This window comes from Astyanax mexicanus, chromosome 10, assembly GCF_023375975.1.
Source record: "Astyanax mexicanus isolate ESR-SI-001 chromosome 10, AstMex3_surface, whole genome shotgun sequence".
NCBI classification, from domain to species: domain Eukaryota; kingdom Metazoa; phylum Chordata; class Actinopteri; order Characiformes; family Acestrorhamphidae; genus Astyanax; species Astyanax mexicanus.
Window position 1 is genome coordinate 5,523,438 of NC_064417.1, and position 14,113 is coordinate 5,537,550.

Sequence of the window (14,113 nt, forward strand, 5' to 3'; positions counted from 1 at the left end):
TGTTTTATTAATATTGAGATCACATTTATTTAACATGATTATTCATTGGCTTTGATAACATTGTGAATTTATCGAGCATAAGATTATATAAGATTATGTAACTAAGAACATAAGAATCAAAATATAAAACAGAATAAGAAAGTTAAATTAAATAAAAAATTAATAACAAATAAATAAAGACGAATGAAATAAATAAAAAAAATAATAATAGTAAAAAGATAAACTAATAAAAAAACATTTAAAAATGCTTTCTGAACTCAACAAGCTTCAACATTTCCTGTCGTGAATTCCAGCTCGCTGGCAAAGGTGTGAATCGTTTAGTTGGATTGAGGTGATCGTATCTGTTTAGTATTTTGCTTACATACCTGGTTGTTCTGGCGGGTATTTCTGGTCAGTGCAGTTTAATCTGATTTAAGAATGTATATCTAAATGTGATTATACATTCTTAATTACTTATACATAAACAATTACCCACCTCTCTAAAACAAATCTAGACAGTAAACGTGAACCTTGATAGCTTTAGGACTGCATGAAAAGTGGTATCTATAATTATTTTTAATAATTCAGTGTTTTAATATTATTACTTTTTATTATTATTGTTAATCTTTCCAATGAATCAAATGAATGTATATATTTTTTTTTCCACAGTGATTTATTTGAATCACACACACTCAATAGAGAAGCTCTAAGAAAAGCTTGTATAATACAGAGGCTGCTGCTGTCTGGGCAAGATTGTGAGATAGACATCGCTGACAATCAGGAATAAAATAGTTACATTCATTAAACTGTCCTCATAATGCAGCACAATTTATGGTTTTTATGCAAATTACCTTATTATAAGCACGTGTTTCCTTCTTGTCCATATCACATGAAAAAAAAAAAAAACACGAAAGTGCCGTTCCAGAAAAACGAGAATTTTAATCTTTGGTTTAAAAATACCTAAGGTCAGGGCTTTTCTAACATTTTCATTCAGTTACTTCTGTTTAAGAGCGGCATATAGGCAGGACTAACTACGATAGCACAGAAATGTGTTTAAACAGTTTATATAGTATTTTGTAAAATACTTATACAGATTCAGCTTCACCGCTGTTCAGAAGTTTAAATGGCGCTACGTTTAACCGGTAGCACCGCAGTTTCCGCCTTCTTTTCACAGATCTGTTAAGGTGATTGGCTGCAGTAAAAAATGATGGACAGCTTGGTCTGTCTGATGATTGGCTTGATCTGTCTGATGATTGTTCTTTAAGAAACCAAAAGCCGTTCTTCTTTGGTGGCCATTGTGGCACATCTTTTTTAAGAGTGAAAGAGACAAAGTCGGCTTCATCCCCGACTTTCCCAGAGACTCTAACACCCCTGACATCTTGTCTGAATTGTGTCGTAATTCAAGCTGTCTGGAAGCGAGTTCTGTCTGCATCATGAAAATCTCCTCTTTCTCCAGTGTCTGCTCAAATGCCACTTGCATTGCTCATTTTAATGGCCCAGAGCGCAGACAGCCAGGATAGACCCTTAAGAGTGCACAAACTGCAACAGCATTTTCCGGCTGGAAAATTAATGATAACGTGAAACCGAGTGTTTCCTGCACAGCTTAGCTAGATGGGAGTTATTTTCCTCAAGCCACAAGTTGTTTAAATGTTTTATCAATCATTATTGTATTGTATTATGGGGTAAAAAAAATATTACTTTGGTGCTTCATGGATTTTAGCATCTGTTCACTGTTGTTGTCAGGTATAGGGAACAGGAAGGAGCCGCGAAGAGTGGATGCACTTGTGATTATTTATTGAAATGAGTATAATATAAACAGACAAAGAAACAAAAAATGAAACAAAAAGAAACACATAAAACATGGAGGCAGCAAAAACATGGAAACACGAGCCCTGACTGACGTTAGGCATTACAACTACGTACAAGGGACACAAGGAAAAACTGCACTATTTTTACACACGAACAAGGACAGGAAACAAGAAACACCTGCGACCAGGTAACAAGGGGACAGGGTTACAAAGGAACAGTTGAGTACACTAAAGACAGGAGAAGAAGGAGGGTAGGTAAACACAGTGACAGACCAGAGACAGACACCTCTGTAACAGGAATGACCTTGTAAGTCACTCTGGATAAGAGTGCATTTAAGCATCAGCTAAATGCCATGAATCTAAATGTAATGTAAATGGAGATATGAATGTTTATGAGTAGTACATTCAGTTCTAAAAATCAGAAATTATGAGATATTATGAAGATGGTATTAATCATATCACTGCCTTTATTTACGAATAATTGTGCAGATCATTATCTTCAGCACACACTCTCCGAATTTGTTCGTGCTTAACTCGCTTCCAAAAATCCTCCGCACAGGAGAAGCCACTTGGATCTTTCGCTGAGCGCTGCGATTCTTGTAATTCCCATTTGTTTGGCTTTCAGTGATTGCTCATTAATTACTGAGAGAGAGGAGATTAAACATCTCGTGTTACATCAGGCCTCCCAGGCAGCTGGCTGTAGCTGAGCCAGCAGTGTCTGACAGGCCTCTGAACTCCTACTTCCACAACCAACCAGGCCCTGCTTCCTGCCAGAGGTCTGCACCCTGTCTGCCTGTCTGCTGCCAACAGCGTGGTGGCCAGCTACTCTCTCAACAAGCCAAACACCGACCTCGAACAAGAAGAGGATTTAAAAGACTCCAGTAATGAATATAACTGCAGTCTTATCATCTGAGTGGATGTGGAGGCATAAAAATATATTGATCTAATAATCTACTAAAAGTTATGTCTTTCAACATTAAAGGGTAACTAAATCCCCTGATTTTTGCTGACTTAACCCTTAGAAGTAAGACCCCTACGGACAGATTTTCCCTCCAAAATCGCACCTTGTGTTCTCAGCTTAATTACTCAGGAATCCCTTCACACATCAACATAATCCATATATGGTTAGATGACACCCCAGTGCGGTAAAGCTAAATCTACCAGAAACCCATTGAGAAAAACACCTAAAAAAGTGATGAGATCTCCTTTCCCAACCAATATTATTTACCTTTAGTGCTTCAAACATATTTATATGATGTTTCAAACCAAATATAATATCAGTAAATATCAGACTCAAAAGTGTCCACAGAAAAAGTGTGAAACTACCTGCTTTACTCAAACTAAAGCTAGGTATGGTGTGCGCACTACTTTATATAGTTTTTTTTTATTTTACTCACACATTTTAGTTTGTAGTTATTTTGCACTAAACATTTTCAATTATTTAGACTAAAAAGTTTACATTTATATATATATATATATATATCGTTTTCTTTGTGTGTCCTGATTAAAATGCTGAAAGGCATAGGCTGCTCTGAGTGTCAGGTTTTTAATAATCTACATGTATCCTAGAGGTGATTATTGATTATCAAGAGAAATAACTCCGCCTGATGCTGTTTCTCCATGTATTTTGTCAAAGTAATAATTAATAATCCATGTAATGAACGATTATCATTATTCTTATGATTTCATCTCATATACACTCTAATCTAACCATTTTAAAAAGATATCCTAGGTGTGAGAATATTTACAAGTCTACATGTTCAAAAATAAGTAAAAAAAAACAGGTGCTTGGTAAAATTTGGACCAAAACATGATCAGTTCCAGGAAAATATAACAATTCTGCTTCCTTTTATATTTTAAATGATTATATTTTTGAGCAGCCGTATGTCTTCTGGAGTAAAAGAGCTCATGGCTGATATAGAGTCTGTCTAATATAATTACTGTGTTATAAGACCTGAAAAAGGACCTGAAAACAAAAACGGAGAAAAAACACCAAAACAGCCTAGAGTTCAATAACCGTTTAATAAAAAAATGGAAGGGGTAGTTTAGGAGGGGCACTGGGTGATGTATGGGTTTAGAGGCAGGACAGGTGGGAGAGCTGATTGGATGAGCTGAGAGGGCGCTACAGAGGCGGAAATGACCACAATAAAAGCGTTTTTTAAAGGTTAGGAAATAAGGTGTATAAAAAAATTAAGCATGACCGGTATGTTTTATTACTTCAAAGGAACACATTTCAGCTATTAATAAAAAAATAAATTTGGTTTATGATTTAGTGGCTCGTTAAGCGTCCAAAGTAGGCCTGTCACGCTAATTACATCATCAGACATGACCTCAATCATTTTTGTCAACCTCAATATTAGTAGAGATCCATCACAATAAAAATGTCTGGCCTAAAGCCAAACAAAATTAAACACTTAGCCGAAGGTTGAATACTATTTTTATTTATGTTTTTTTGTAGGTTTTCATACATTTTTAACACTCTTTCATCATTGCTGCATTTACAAAGAGTGTATCACTCAGCACTCGTTGCAATTTGATTACATGATCAAAAACATTTTGGTTTTGTAATAATCATTAGGTCTTTATTAGGTATTTATATTTTATTTTGGTTATAAATTAATAATAAACATTGTTGCCAAATGTTCTGTGTATCCCTATATATTATCAAGCAAGGAAACTTTATTTATATTGTTTATTCAGATATATTTTTTTAAATCTATTGTCTGTATACATATTTTTACTTGTTTTTTAAAAGAATGTAACCGCCTTAATATACTATTGAATATAAATGTCATAAAATACCAATAATATTGTTTTTTTTTTTACAATTATTCCTGGGACAATGTATCATCCAAACGAAAATGATTATAGTGAATCACACCAATTAAATTTGACATGACTGACCTCTCTTTTTCTCTTTATCCCCTAGAGTTAAACTAGCTGGGGATTCTGATTGGTCCAGCAGTGTGTCCTTTAGAAGCAAGGTATGGAGTTAGAAAGCACGGTAAGGTGCTGCCCTCTTCTGGGGCTATTTTATTTTGCACATCAGCTGTAGGCTGAATGAAGCTCGGGTTATCCGACGAATGTGTGAATGCTCTTTACACATTCTTTACTTCTTAAACTGAGAAGAAGAGTGTAAAGCAGTTCCCAACATACGTACTTTCAGAGTTGCAGTGGGTGTAGAAAAGCAGGGAAAACACTAAAATGCGCTGGGAAGGGTGCCTCCAGGAGCAGGATTGTTTCAAAAGAGCTACATTTCATCTCACCATCACCAACATTATATATTTTATATAGTTTATTTGGTATATACAGTAATGGCCCAAAGTGTTGGCACCCCTAAAATATTTCCAGGAAATTAAGTATACCTCCCTTTAGATTACCAAGGAAAATCTTTAGATTACCCAGGGATTTTGGGTTGCTATGAAGGACCCAATTTCAGAAAGCTGGGTTTGTGTCATAGTTCATGGATCTTGCAGCAGGACAATGACCAAAATTCATACTTCAAAAAGCACCCAGCAATGGATGGAAACAAAGTGCTGGAAAGTTCTGAAGTGGCCAGCAATGAGTCTGGATATAAATTCTATTGAACACCTGTGGAGAGATGTTTAAATTGCTGTTGGGAGAAGGAACCCTTTAAATACGAGGGAACTGGAGCAGTTTGTGAAGGAAGAGTGGTGCAAAAAGCTTCTTGATGGTCATAGAAAGCGATTGACTGATTGATTTCAGTTACTTTTTCCAAAGGGTGTGCAACCAATATTAAGAATGCCAATATTTTTTGTCAGCCCAGTTTTGGAGTTTTTCATTAAACTAAAGTATTTTATTTTTGTTAGTTTTTTCTTCTGAAGTGACTGTGATGACACCCAGGGGTTGCTAAAACAACACAAATATAATATAGCCTTATATAATATAACTTACTATCCAAATACAATAGTGAAGCCATTGTGCCTTATATGGAATATTGATAATGGCTAAATAATGGCAAATCTGAAATGCACGTATCTCTTTGCCAATGATGAATGTATGGAGCCTATCCCAGCCACCATCGGGCAGAAGGCAGGTTACACTCTGGACAGGCCAACAATCCATCGCAAGGCAGGAAGCCAGTGGAACACTGGTAAACCTTTCCAAGAGTGGCGGGCCTAGCAAAATTATTCCAAAAGGGCATGGACAACTCATCCAGGAGGTAACAAAAGAACCCAGAACAACATTTAAAGAACTGCAGGTCTCACTCGCCTCAGTTAAGTTCTAGTAATGGTTTTAAATAATAATGTTATAGGTATTGTGCTTAAGCAACTGTTTCTCCACAAGAGGTGCGGAAAAAAGGCGGGAAACAGAACAAATGGAATGCAACAAAATGGCATTTACCCACAAAAGACAGCTCTTAACTTTAAATAAACCAAACTCAACCAAAAACACAACCAAACTGAAAACTGGCTGAGCACCGCCTTTTCTTTTCTTTTCTTTTCTTTTCTTTTTCTTTTCTTTTCTTTTCCTTTCTTATACCCTCAGTTACCGGTCACCTCTCTGCAAAGGTGCAACCTGTGAGGTCTGGTTTGACTGAGGTTTATATAGGGTAGTGCACAGGTGCAGCTGGTTGATGCTGATCTCCGCCAGGTATTCCGGGAGTTCGGGTTTTGGGATCCTTTTTCCTCCCCTCTGTCTACCAGCTCCCCTGCTGGTAGCCCATGGTGCAGCACTGTCCATCACAATACCAGTATGACGAAAAAGCAAAAACATTTCCTTTTGACAAGATTTTCAAAAGCCCCATTTAAACACACCACACACAATCTATATTTTCGTCTTTCTGATGATAAAATGTGTCTTAGTCTTTATTAGATTTGATTTAATGTGTAAATCACTCAAAAAAAAAAAAGTTAAATCAGGGTTATTACAAGCATGGTCATTTCACACAAAGAAAAAAAAAGCAGCAAAGAAAATGTCTCACAGATTAGGGAAATAAACAGGTTTTGGACCAGTAGTATCTTTAAAACAAATATAGGGTTTTTTTAATATTAAGTGAAAATATACTGTACAACTGGATAATAAGGAATTAGGTTGACATCTTAGCGTTATGATGTGAATTTACACATATAGAGAATATTACACATTTTTTTTTTCACATAGGTTCAAGATGAGGCCTCTTTTTTAATACTGTATTTTAAGCACAATATTTTACATCGGCAACTGCTTCTTCTGAACGTCGCCAACGTGGATGGTCCAAAAATGACGATCGAATTGATATAAAAATACTAACACAAAATATTTTACAAAGCAGAGCGATGGCTGAACGACGGTTGAGATCTTTGCACTTCCCCAGCACCAACTAATAAATTGAGAGGACAAAGTTCTTCAGTTCCAACCAAGAAATGAAAAATATTATTTATTACTGTCTTAGAGCAATTAGGTGGATGATGTTTCTGCGCCACTGAGTCTGATGCACTGCCGTCATGTTCATCGTTCTTCATATAAAACGAACATAAAATGGCATTCTGAGTAATGCTAGGTTTCAGTGAAGGGTTGTAGCTGGAAATGAGAAATATCACTGCTTATTACTGCGTATTACTACAGTAGAACTCAGTTCTGTAGCCACCCACACTATGTACGCTCCTTTACATACAAGCCCTTGTGTTTCACAAACTACATGCATTAGAACCATTCCAGTAGGGATACATGCCAAAAATAGCTTTTGTAACAGTGCACTCACTTCATAGAACGTGAATTCAGTGTAATGAGCAGTACTTACGCTTTTATTTTGACACTAAAAAACCTGCTGCAGCTAAAGTGATTTTAATTTGGATTTTTAAACCAATTTTGAATGTATTTTAATATGTTTGTCTTACGGTTTTTGGCTTATGCTTTACATTTTAGCAGATATATTATCTAGATTTTGATATTGTCTTATATATAAGTTTTTGTACCTATCAAAAATAAGGCAATAAAATAGATATGTTGTTTTGATGATACTTTATCTACTCTACATGAAGAGGAATGTTAATTAAAATAATCTTCTAGCCCTCGCATGTTTCACCACTAGTCTTCGATAGTAACGGTTAAAGGAGCATTAGTCGATTTCCTCTCCTTTTTCTTACTAATTTAAATGAAGTATGAGAAATGCATAATATAATGAAATCATCATTATTTTAGCAATAGCATCCCAGATTACTCAGCCCCAGGTTCTCAAGACCCATTAATCCACCTCCTCTATGTCATCATGGCCTTTTACTTTACATCTCCTCAAATGCCACAATACCCCATCCCACCTCTTCAACAAATATTCAACTATTCCTCTATTCAATCTCATTACGGCCCCAATACTTCACCCCGATCTTCTCAACAATCCCATTGCTCCACCCATCTTCTCAATGCCCCAATACTCAACCACAATCTTCTCATGAAATCTATTGCACTACCCCATCTCTTCAATGCCCCAATACTTTACCCCAATCCTCTCAACAAATCCATTATCCCATTCCATTTCCTCAATGCCCCAATACTCAACCGTAATCTTCTTATGAAATCCATTGCACTACCCCATCTCTTCAATGCCCCAATACTTAACCCCAATCTTCTCAACAAATTCATTGCTCCACCCCATCTACTCAATGCCCCATTAATCTTACTCCACCTCCATTACACCCCATTAAAACATCCAAACTCCTTAATGCCCCCAATCTTCTCAACAAATCCATTAGTCCACCCCATTTACTCAATGCCCCAATACTTCATTCCATCTTTTCATCAAACTGATTACTTCACACCCTCTCCTTAATGCCCCTATACTCAACCCCAATCTTCTCATGAAATCCATTGCACTACCCAATCTCTTCAGTGCCCCAATACTTTACTCCAATTTTCTCAACAACCCCATTACTTCACATCATCTCCTAAATGCCCCAATACTCAACCCCAATCTTTTTAACAAACCCATTACTCCACACCATCTCCTTAATGCCCCAATACTCAACCCCAATCTTCTTAAAAAACCCATTACTCCACACCATCTCCATAATGTCCCAATACTTCACCCCAATCTTCTCAACAAACCCATTGCTCCACTCCATCTCCCCAATGCCCCAATACTCAACTGCAATCTTCTCATGAAATCCATTGCACTACCCCATCTCTTCAGTGCCCAAATACTTCACCCCAATCTTCTCAACAAACCCATTGCTCCACCCCATCTCCTCAATGCCCCAATACTCAACTGCAATCTTCTCATGAAATCCATTGCACTACCCCTCTACACCCCACTACCCGCCTCTCCAATGTCCCAATACTTTATCCCAATCCTCTCAACAAATACATTGCTCCACCCCATCTACTCAATGCCCCAATAATTACCCCAATCCTCTCAACAAAGCGATTGATCCACCCCATCTCCTCAATGCTCATTACTTAATCCCAATCTTTTAAACAAACCCACTGCTTCACCCAATTTCCTCAATCCACCAATACTTTACTCCAATCTTCTAAACAAATCCATTACTCCACCCCATCCCCTCAACGTCCCATAAATCTCACTCCACCTCCATTACACCCCATTAAAACATCCAATCTTCTTAAGGTCCCAATATTCTCAACAAATCTATTGGCCCACCACATTTCCTCAATGCCCCAATACTTCACCCCAATTGTTTCATCAAACCAATTACTCCACACTATCTCCTTAATGCCCCATTACTTAACCCCATCTCCTCAATGACCAAATTCTTAACCCCAATCTTCTCATCAAATCCATTGCTTCACCCCATCTCCTCAATGACCAAATTCCTAACTCCAATCTTCTGAACAAATCCATTAGTTTACCCCATCTCCATAATGACCCAATACTTCACTCCAATCTTTTAATCCAACTGAATACTCCACAACATCTCCATAATGCCCCAATACTTCATACTCCAATCTTCTCATCAAATCCTTTGCTCCACCAATCTCCTCAATGCCCTATTAATCTTCCTCCATGTCTTAAACATCTCAATACTCCACCTCCATTCCACCCCATTAAAACAGCCCATATCTTTAATGCCCCATTACATTAACGTAATCTTCTAAAAAATCCATTACTATATGCAGTACTCTTCAGCTGTAGCTTACAATGCTAACTAGCTAACAGGTAGTGTCTGAATAGGAGCTAATGGGAGCTCATTACAAAGACAAAGAAGAGACAGCGAATACACTTGACTATTGTTTATAAGACTCAAATAAGAGTATATACGATTTGGTAGGATTCACACCCTACAAACATGGGAGTTGGATGCCCAGTTTGAACAAATGCCAGGTTACCAAAGAGATTAGCCCAAAATTAAAGGTGGAGCTAAAGATAAAAAAAGTCTCAGTGTTGATTTGTTCACCCACTAAACCACTAGAGGTCCTTGCAGTTGTTCCTTGATTTTTGACTAATGCTCCTTTAATTATAATGTTTGGACTTTTTGTTATCTCTAGCTTTTATGACCACCCATGGCCAAGTTACGCTTCAAAAACTATGAACATATTGACTCACTTTTGGTGTGAACTGATGTACATTTTTAAAAGAAGCATAAATGAATTAAGTTTCATTAGAAGCAAAAAGAACACACTGCTTTGAAAGCTGCTGAAAAAACATCATGACTACATTTGATACAGTACAACATGTCATTTCTGTTCAGATGCTCAGTCTCTTTTACATCAAGGTTGTTTTTTTTTTTTTTTTTCTTCTTTTTTTTTTTACGTAAGCCATACATAGAGTGCACGAAAGAATCACCTGTGATATGCCTGCAATATTAACCTTGTCATTAAAAATGCAACATAAGAGAGCAAAAGACACAGAGAGGCATCAGTGAAACTGGGATAAATAAAAATCAAAATAAAAGGTTTCTATTTTAAGTAAGTTGATGTTTTAAAACACACACACACACACATAAAATCCCACCGGCCGCATGTCTGTGAGAAGATCGAAAAAAGCTTCAAGAAATAGTCCAGCCACTGAAATGGCCTTTCATGGATATTCTGGGTCGGTGGAGGAGGAAGAGGAGGAGGAGGCTGAGAGAACGCACTCTCAGAAAAGCGTTGGCTAATGGTGGCACTGCATCCTGCCCAGGATGTAGGCAAAGACTGTGAACTGATGGTGCCTGGTCGTGTCTGGTTGGGGCCTTTTGGACCTTTTGGGCCCTTTTGGGGCCTTTTGGGCTTGCTCAGCTGGAGCGGCCCTGTTAGTCCAAAGAGCCGGGACAGGGTGGGGCTGCTGTGGTATTCAGGGTATATTCATCTACTGTACAAACCCTGCAAAAACAAGAAACACAAGAAAACAAAAGAGCAATTTAACATCTACTAATGGTTAACTAATGGCTTTCAATGGTGGCAGTAGCATTGTTTAGTAGATTAGATTAGGAAGTGCTTTCTTTTATAAAATCACATTCCTTTTTAATCCTTAAAAGTCAAAATAATTGTCTGTGAAATGAAAATAAGAGCATTTAATACGGATTATTTACAATTAATTAATAACCCTCCTGTTATGTTAATTTGTCAGGAACAGCAATGTTGTCAATTTGAACTGGTGCATGTTTAATTATCCAAAAGATGTCTGAAACAAAAAAATCCTAACAAGCAGTGTGAATATTTTATCACTAACTCCATTGCTAATTATTCTATCAATATTTAGGGCAATGAGGATAATTCACTCGTTTTCCATAAAAAATACATTTTTTTTTTAAATACATACTTTTTTAATGTTGTAATGATTTATTACTTTTGAAAGACCAATATATAAAACATAAAAATGTATGTAGTTTTACATAACATTGAAACACAACATTGCAAATTTGTTTTAATTTTTATTTTTGCAGTGCTTTTTTCAAGTATGTGAGATGAACCGTTTTCATATTATATGTGGATTACACTAATTAAGGCAAGCAGTTAGAAGTTTCATACTGAAAAAAACAACAACTTTTAACTATTTTTCCTAGATCTTCAAACTTTAAAACTGGTCAGTTTGACATGTAACGTAAAAGAAGGGGTTAAACTCGGCAAACAACAAAGTGAAAGCTGCAGGGGCAAACATGCATCTGCGCAAGACTACAAGCTAACTTTAGTCTTTTACCATCCTATTGAATTATTTTTACATCTCCCTCAGCTCCACACATAAGGTAATCTTTTTTTTTTCTGATAAGAATTAAAAATGCCAAGAAAACAGGAAAGCTAATGTTGCTAATGTTGTGTTCTATTTTAAAAAAAAAAGATGGCTAAAGAGTGGTTTGACAATACTTTACCAGTGTTTTATCATTAACCTAACTAAAAACTACATTTTCTATGTATGCCCTATGTAATCATTGTTAGCACAGTCCCTGGTTAGCATTGTTAGCAGTTTCGGTTGCTAACACATTATGCAGTATTTTGCACATCCGAACACCATATCCACAGATAGAAGTTAGACAATAATTGTGTGTATGAATGATTTAAGGGTTTATAAACTGTATAAAAAAAATACTGCTTTTACTAATGTTGTCGTAGCCATCTTGGATTCTAAACTCTGGGTTGAAGAAACTCTCACGCCATTTTGAGTAGGGAATCAGATTTGTGGAAGTGTTAGGGTTGAGATTTCATACTTTGAACATGGAACCGTTATTTTGATTATACACGATTATGTTGGATAACATAAGAGGTTCAAATTTCAGTTTTGATTAATTTATTAGTAATTAAAGCAATAACAACAATACCTCTAGACATTTAAGAGTTAAAAAAGAGCACTAATACCTTATAATAATAGTTAAATATATAAAAGCAAATAAATAAGGAGATTTAGAGTACCCAGGTGAATTGCTGTGTCCACTCAACCCCAGAGATTCATTTAGTTCAGCAGATGGTCTCCAAATGACACGGGTTCTGGAAATACACAAAACACACACACACACACACACACACACACAAGTTGTTGAACTTGATCTTTGAGAGAAGATAAATGCATTAAATTAATCTCAAATCCTGCATCACCAGTGCTAAGCCAAAGCTATTCATGCTATTCATCTTGTTCCACAGTTCACCTTGAGAGAAAAAAAAAAAAAAAAACGTGAGCCTTGAGCACAGAGAGAGGAATGAGAGGAGATTAAACTGAGCAGGGAGGTTAATATCCCGGGTGGCAGAACGGGAAAGTAACTGCGTGATAAAGAGGATGAGGCCTAAGAGGAAGGCTGGCGTGGTGGTGCAGAAATTTTACCGTGTCATTCCACTGGCGGGGCAGATCGTCTGGCTCTGGAGGATAGGACATCCACGAGGGGCTACGGTAGGACGATGGTGGCGACAGGACAAAGTAGTCGGAGTAGCCGGGCCGATTGGCCGATATGGCATAAACGGCTGTCATTGGGTTTCCTAAGAACAAACGACTGGATTAGTCCTTAGAATATCTGGCAACAAAAGCAACATGACATATTCAAATAAAACACAAAATTTTGACTTCTGATTGTGTTTTAGAAACAAACACACTACAGATATGCAATTATTATGAAACTGAAAATATCAATGCTGTATATAATAGCTCAAAAGTGTTTATATTTTCTGGATTTGTGATCATACTGTATATAGGTTTCTCTGAGATGGCCAATGCTTTAGAGTTCTTTGCAACAGAGTGCACTTGGCAAAGAAAACATGGAACATTTGTGAAATGGAAAGTTTTTTTTTTTTTTTTTTAGTTTCTTAGTAGTTATTGCCATTATAAGGATTAGAACATTCCTCAAATATGGCTATTCACTGTATCCCAACTCTACCTCTTGACAACTTTACAACTGATACACAGCTGTTAACTGAAAGCCTGAATTCCAGGTGACTCTACCTCATGAATCTGACTGAAAAAATGCCAAGATGTGCAAAGCTGTCATCTAAGCGAGAGAAACTTCTTAGAAGAATCTAAAATATAAAACATATTCTGGTTTGTTTAACACTTTTTTGTACACTAAATAATGTGTTAATAATATATAATATATATATAAAACATAATAATATGTTTTCTACAAAGTTTGGATGACATTAGTATTACCGTATTTTTCGTACTATATGACGCACTGTATTTAAAGGCACACTATTAATAAACGTCTTTTTTCTGGTCTATTTTCATAAATATATGGTGCACCGGATTATAAGGTGCATTTTATGTGATACTAATAACTAATAGTAGGTGGTAACAGGGGTGTCGCCATGTTTCCCTGGGTGGTGAGACCTGTAAAGCTAAGATAAGTTACGTAAACATGGTAACCAAAATGGTCATTCTAAAAAAATAAAACCTCAAACAAGCGCTGAACGTAAATCTTTCTCTTTAGAGAACTGTTTATTTGGTTAAGCATTTACAGTAAGCTTAGATT

The 14,113-nt window shown here is 36.5% G+C and overlaps 1 protein-coding gene across 6 annotated transcripts in view; it reads right to left on the minus strand.

The window, feature by feature from the left end:
- Positions 1-6,576: 6,576 nt before the first annotated feature.
- kiaa1549la (KIAA1549-like a) overlaps positions 6,577-14,113 on the minus strand; it is a 96,796-nt gene continuing 89,259 nt past the window's right edge. For all 6 annotated transcript variants that reach the window (XM_022683821.2, XM_022683826.2, XM_022683825.2 and 3 more), the window contains 3 exons: positions 12,976-13,127; positions 12,570-12,644; positions 6,577-11,045 (listed from right to left, as the gene is read on the minus strand). In XM_022683821.2, coding sequence (XP_022539542.2) covers positions 12,615-12,644; positions 12,976-13,127 — 182 coding nt within the window. In that variant the 3' untranslated portion in view covers positions 6,577-11,045; positions 12,570-12,614. The remainder of the gene's footprint in view (positions 11,046-12,569; positions 12,645-12,975; positions 13,128-14,113) is intronic.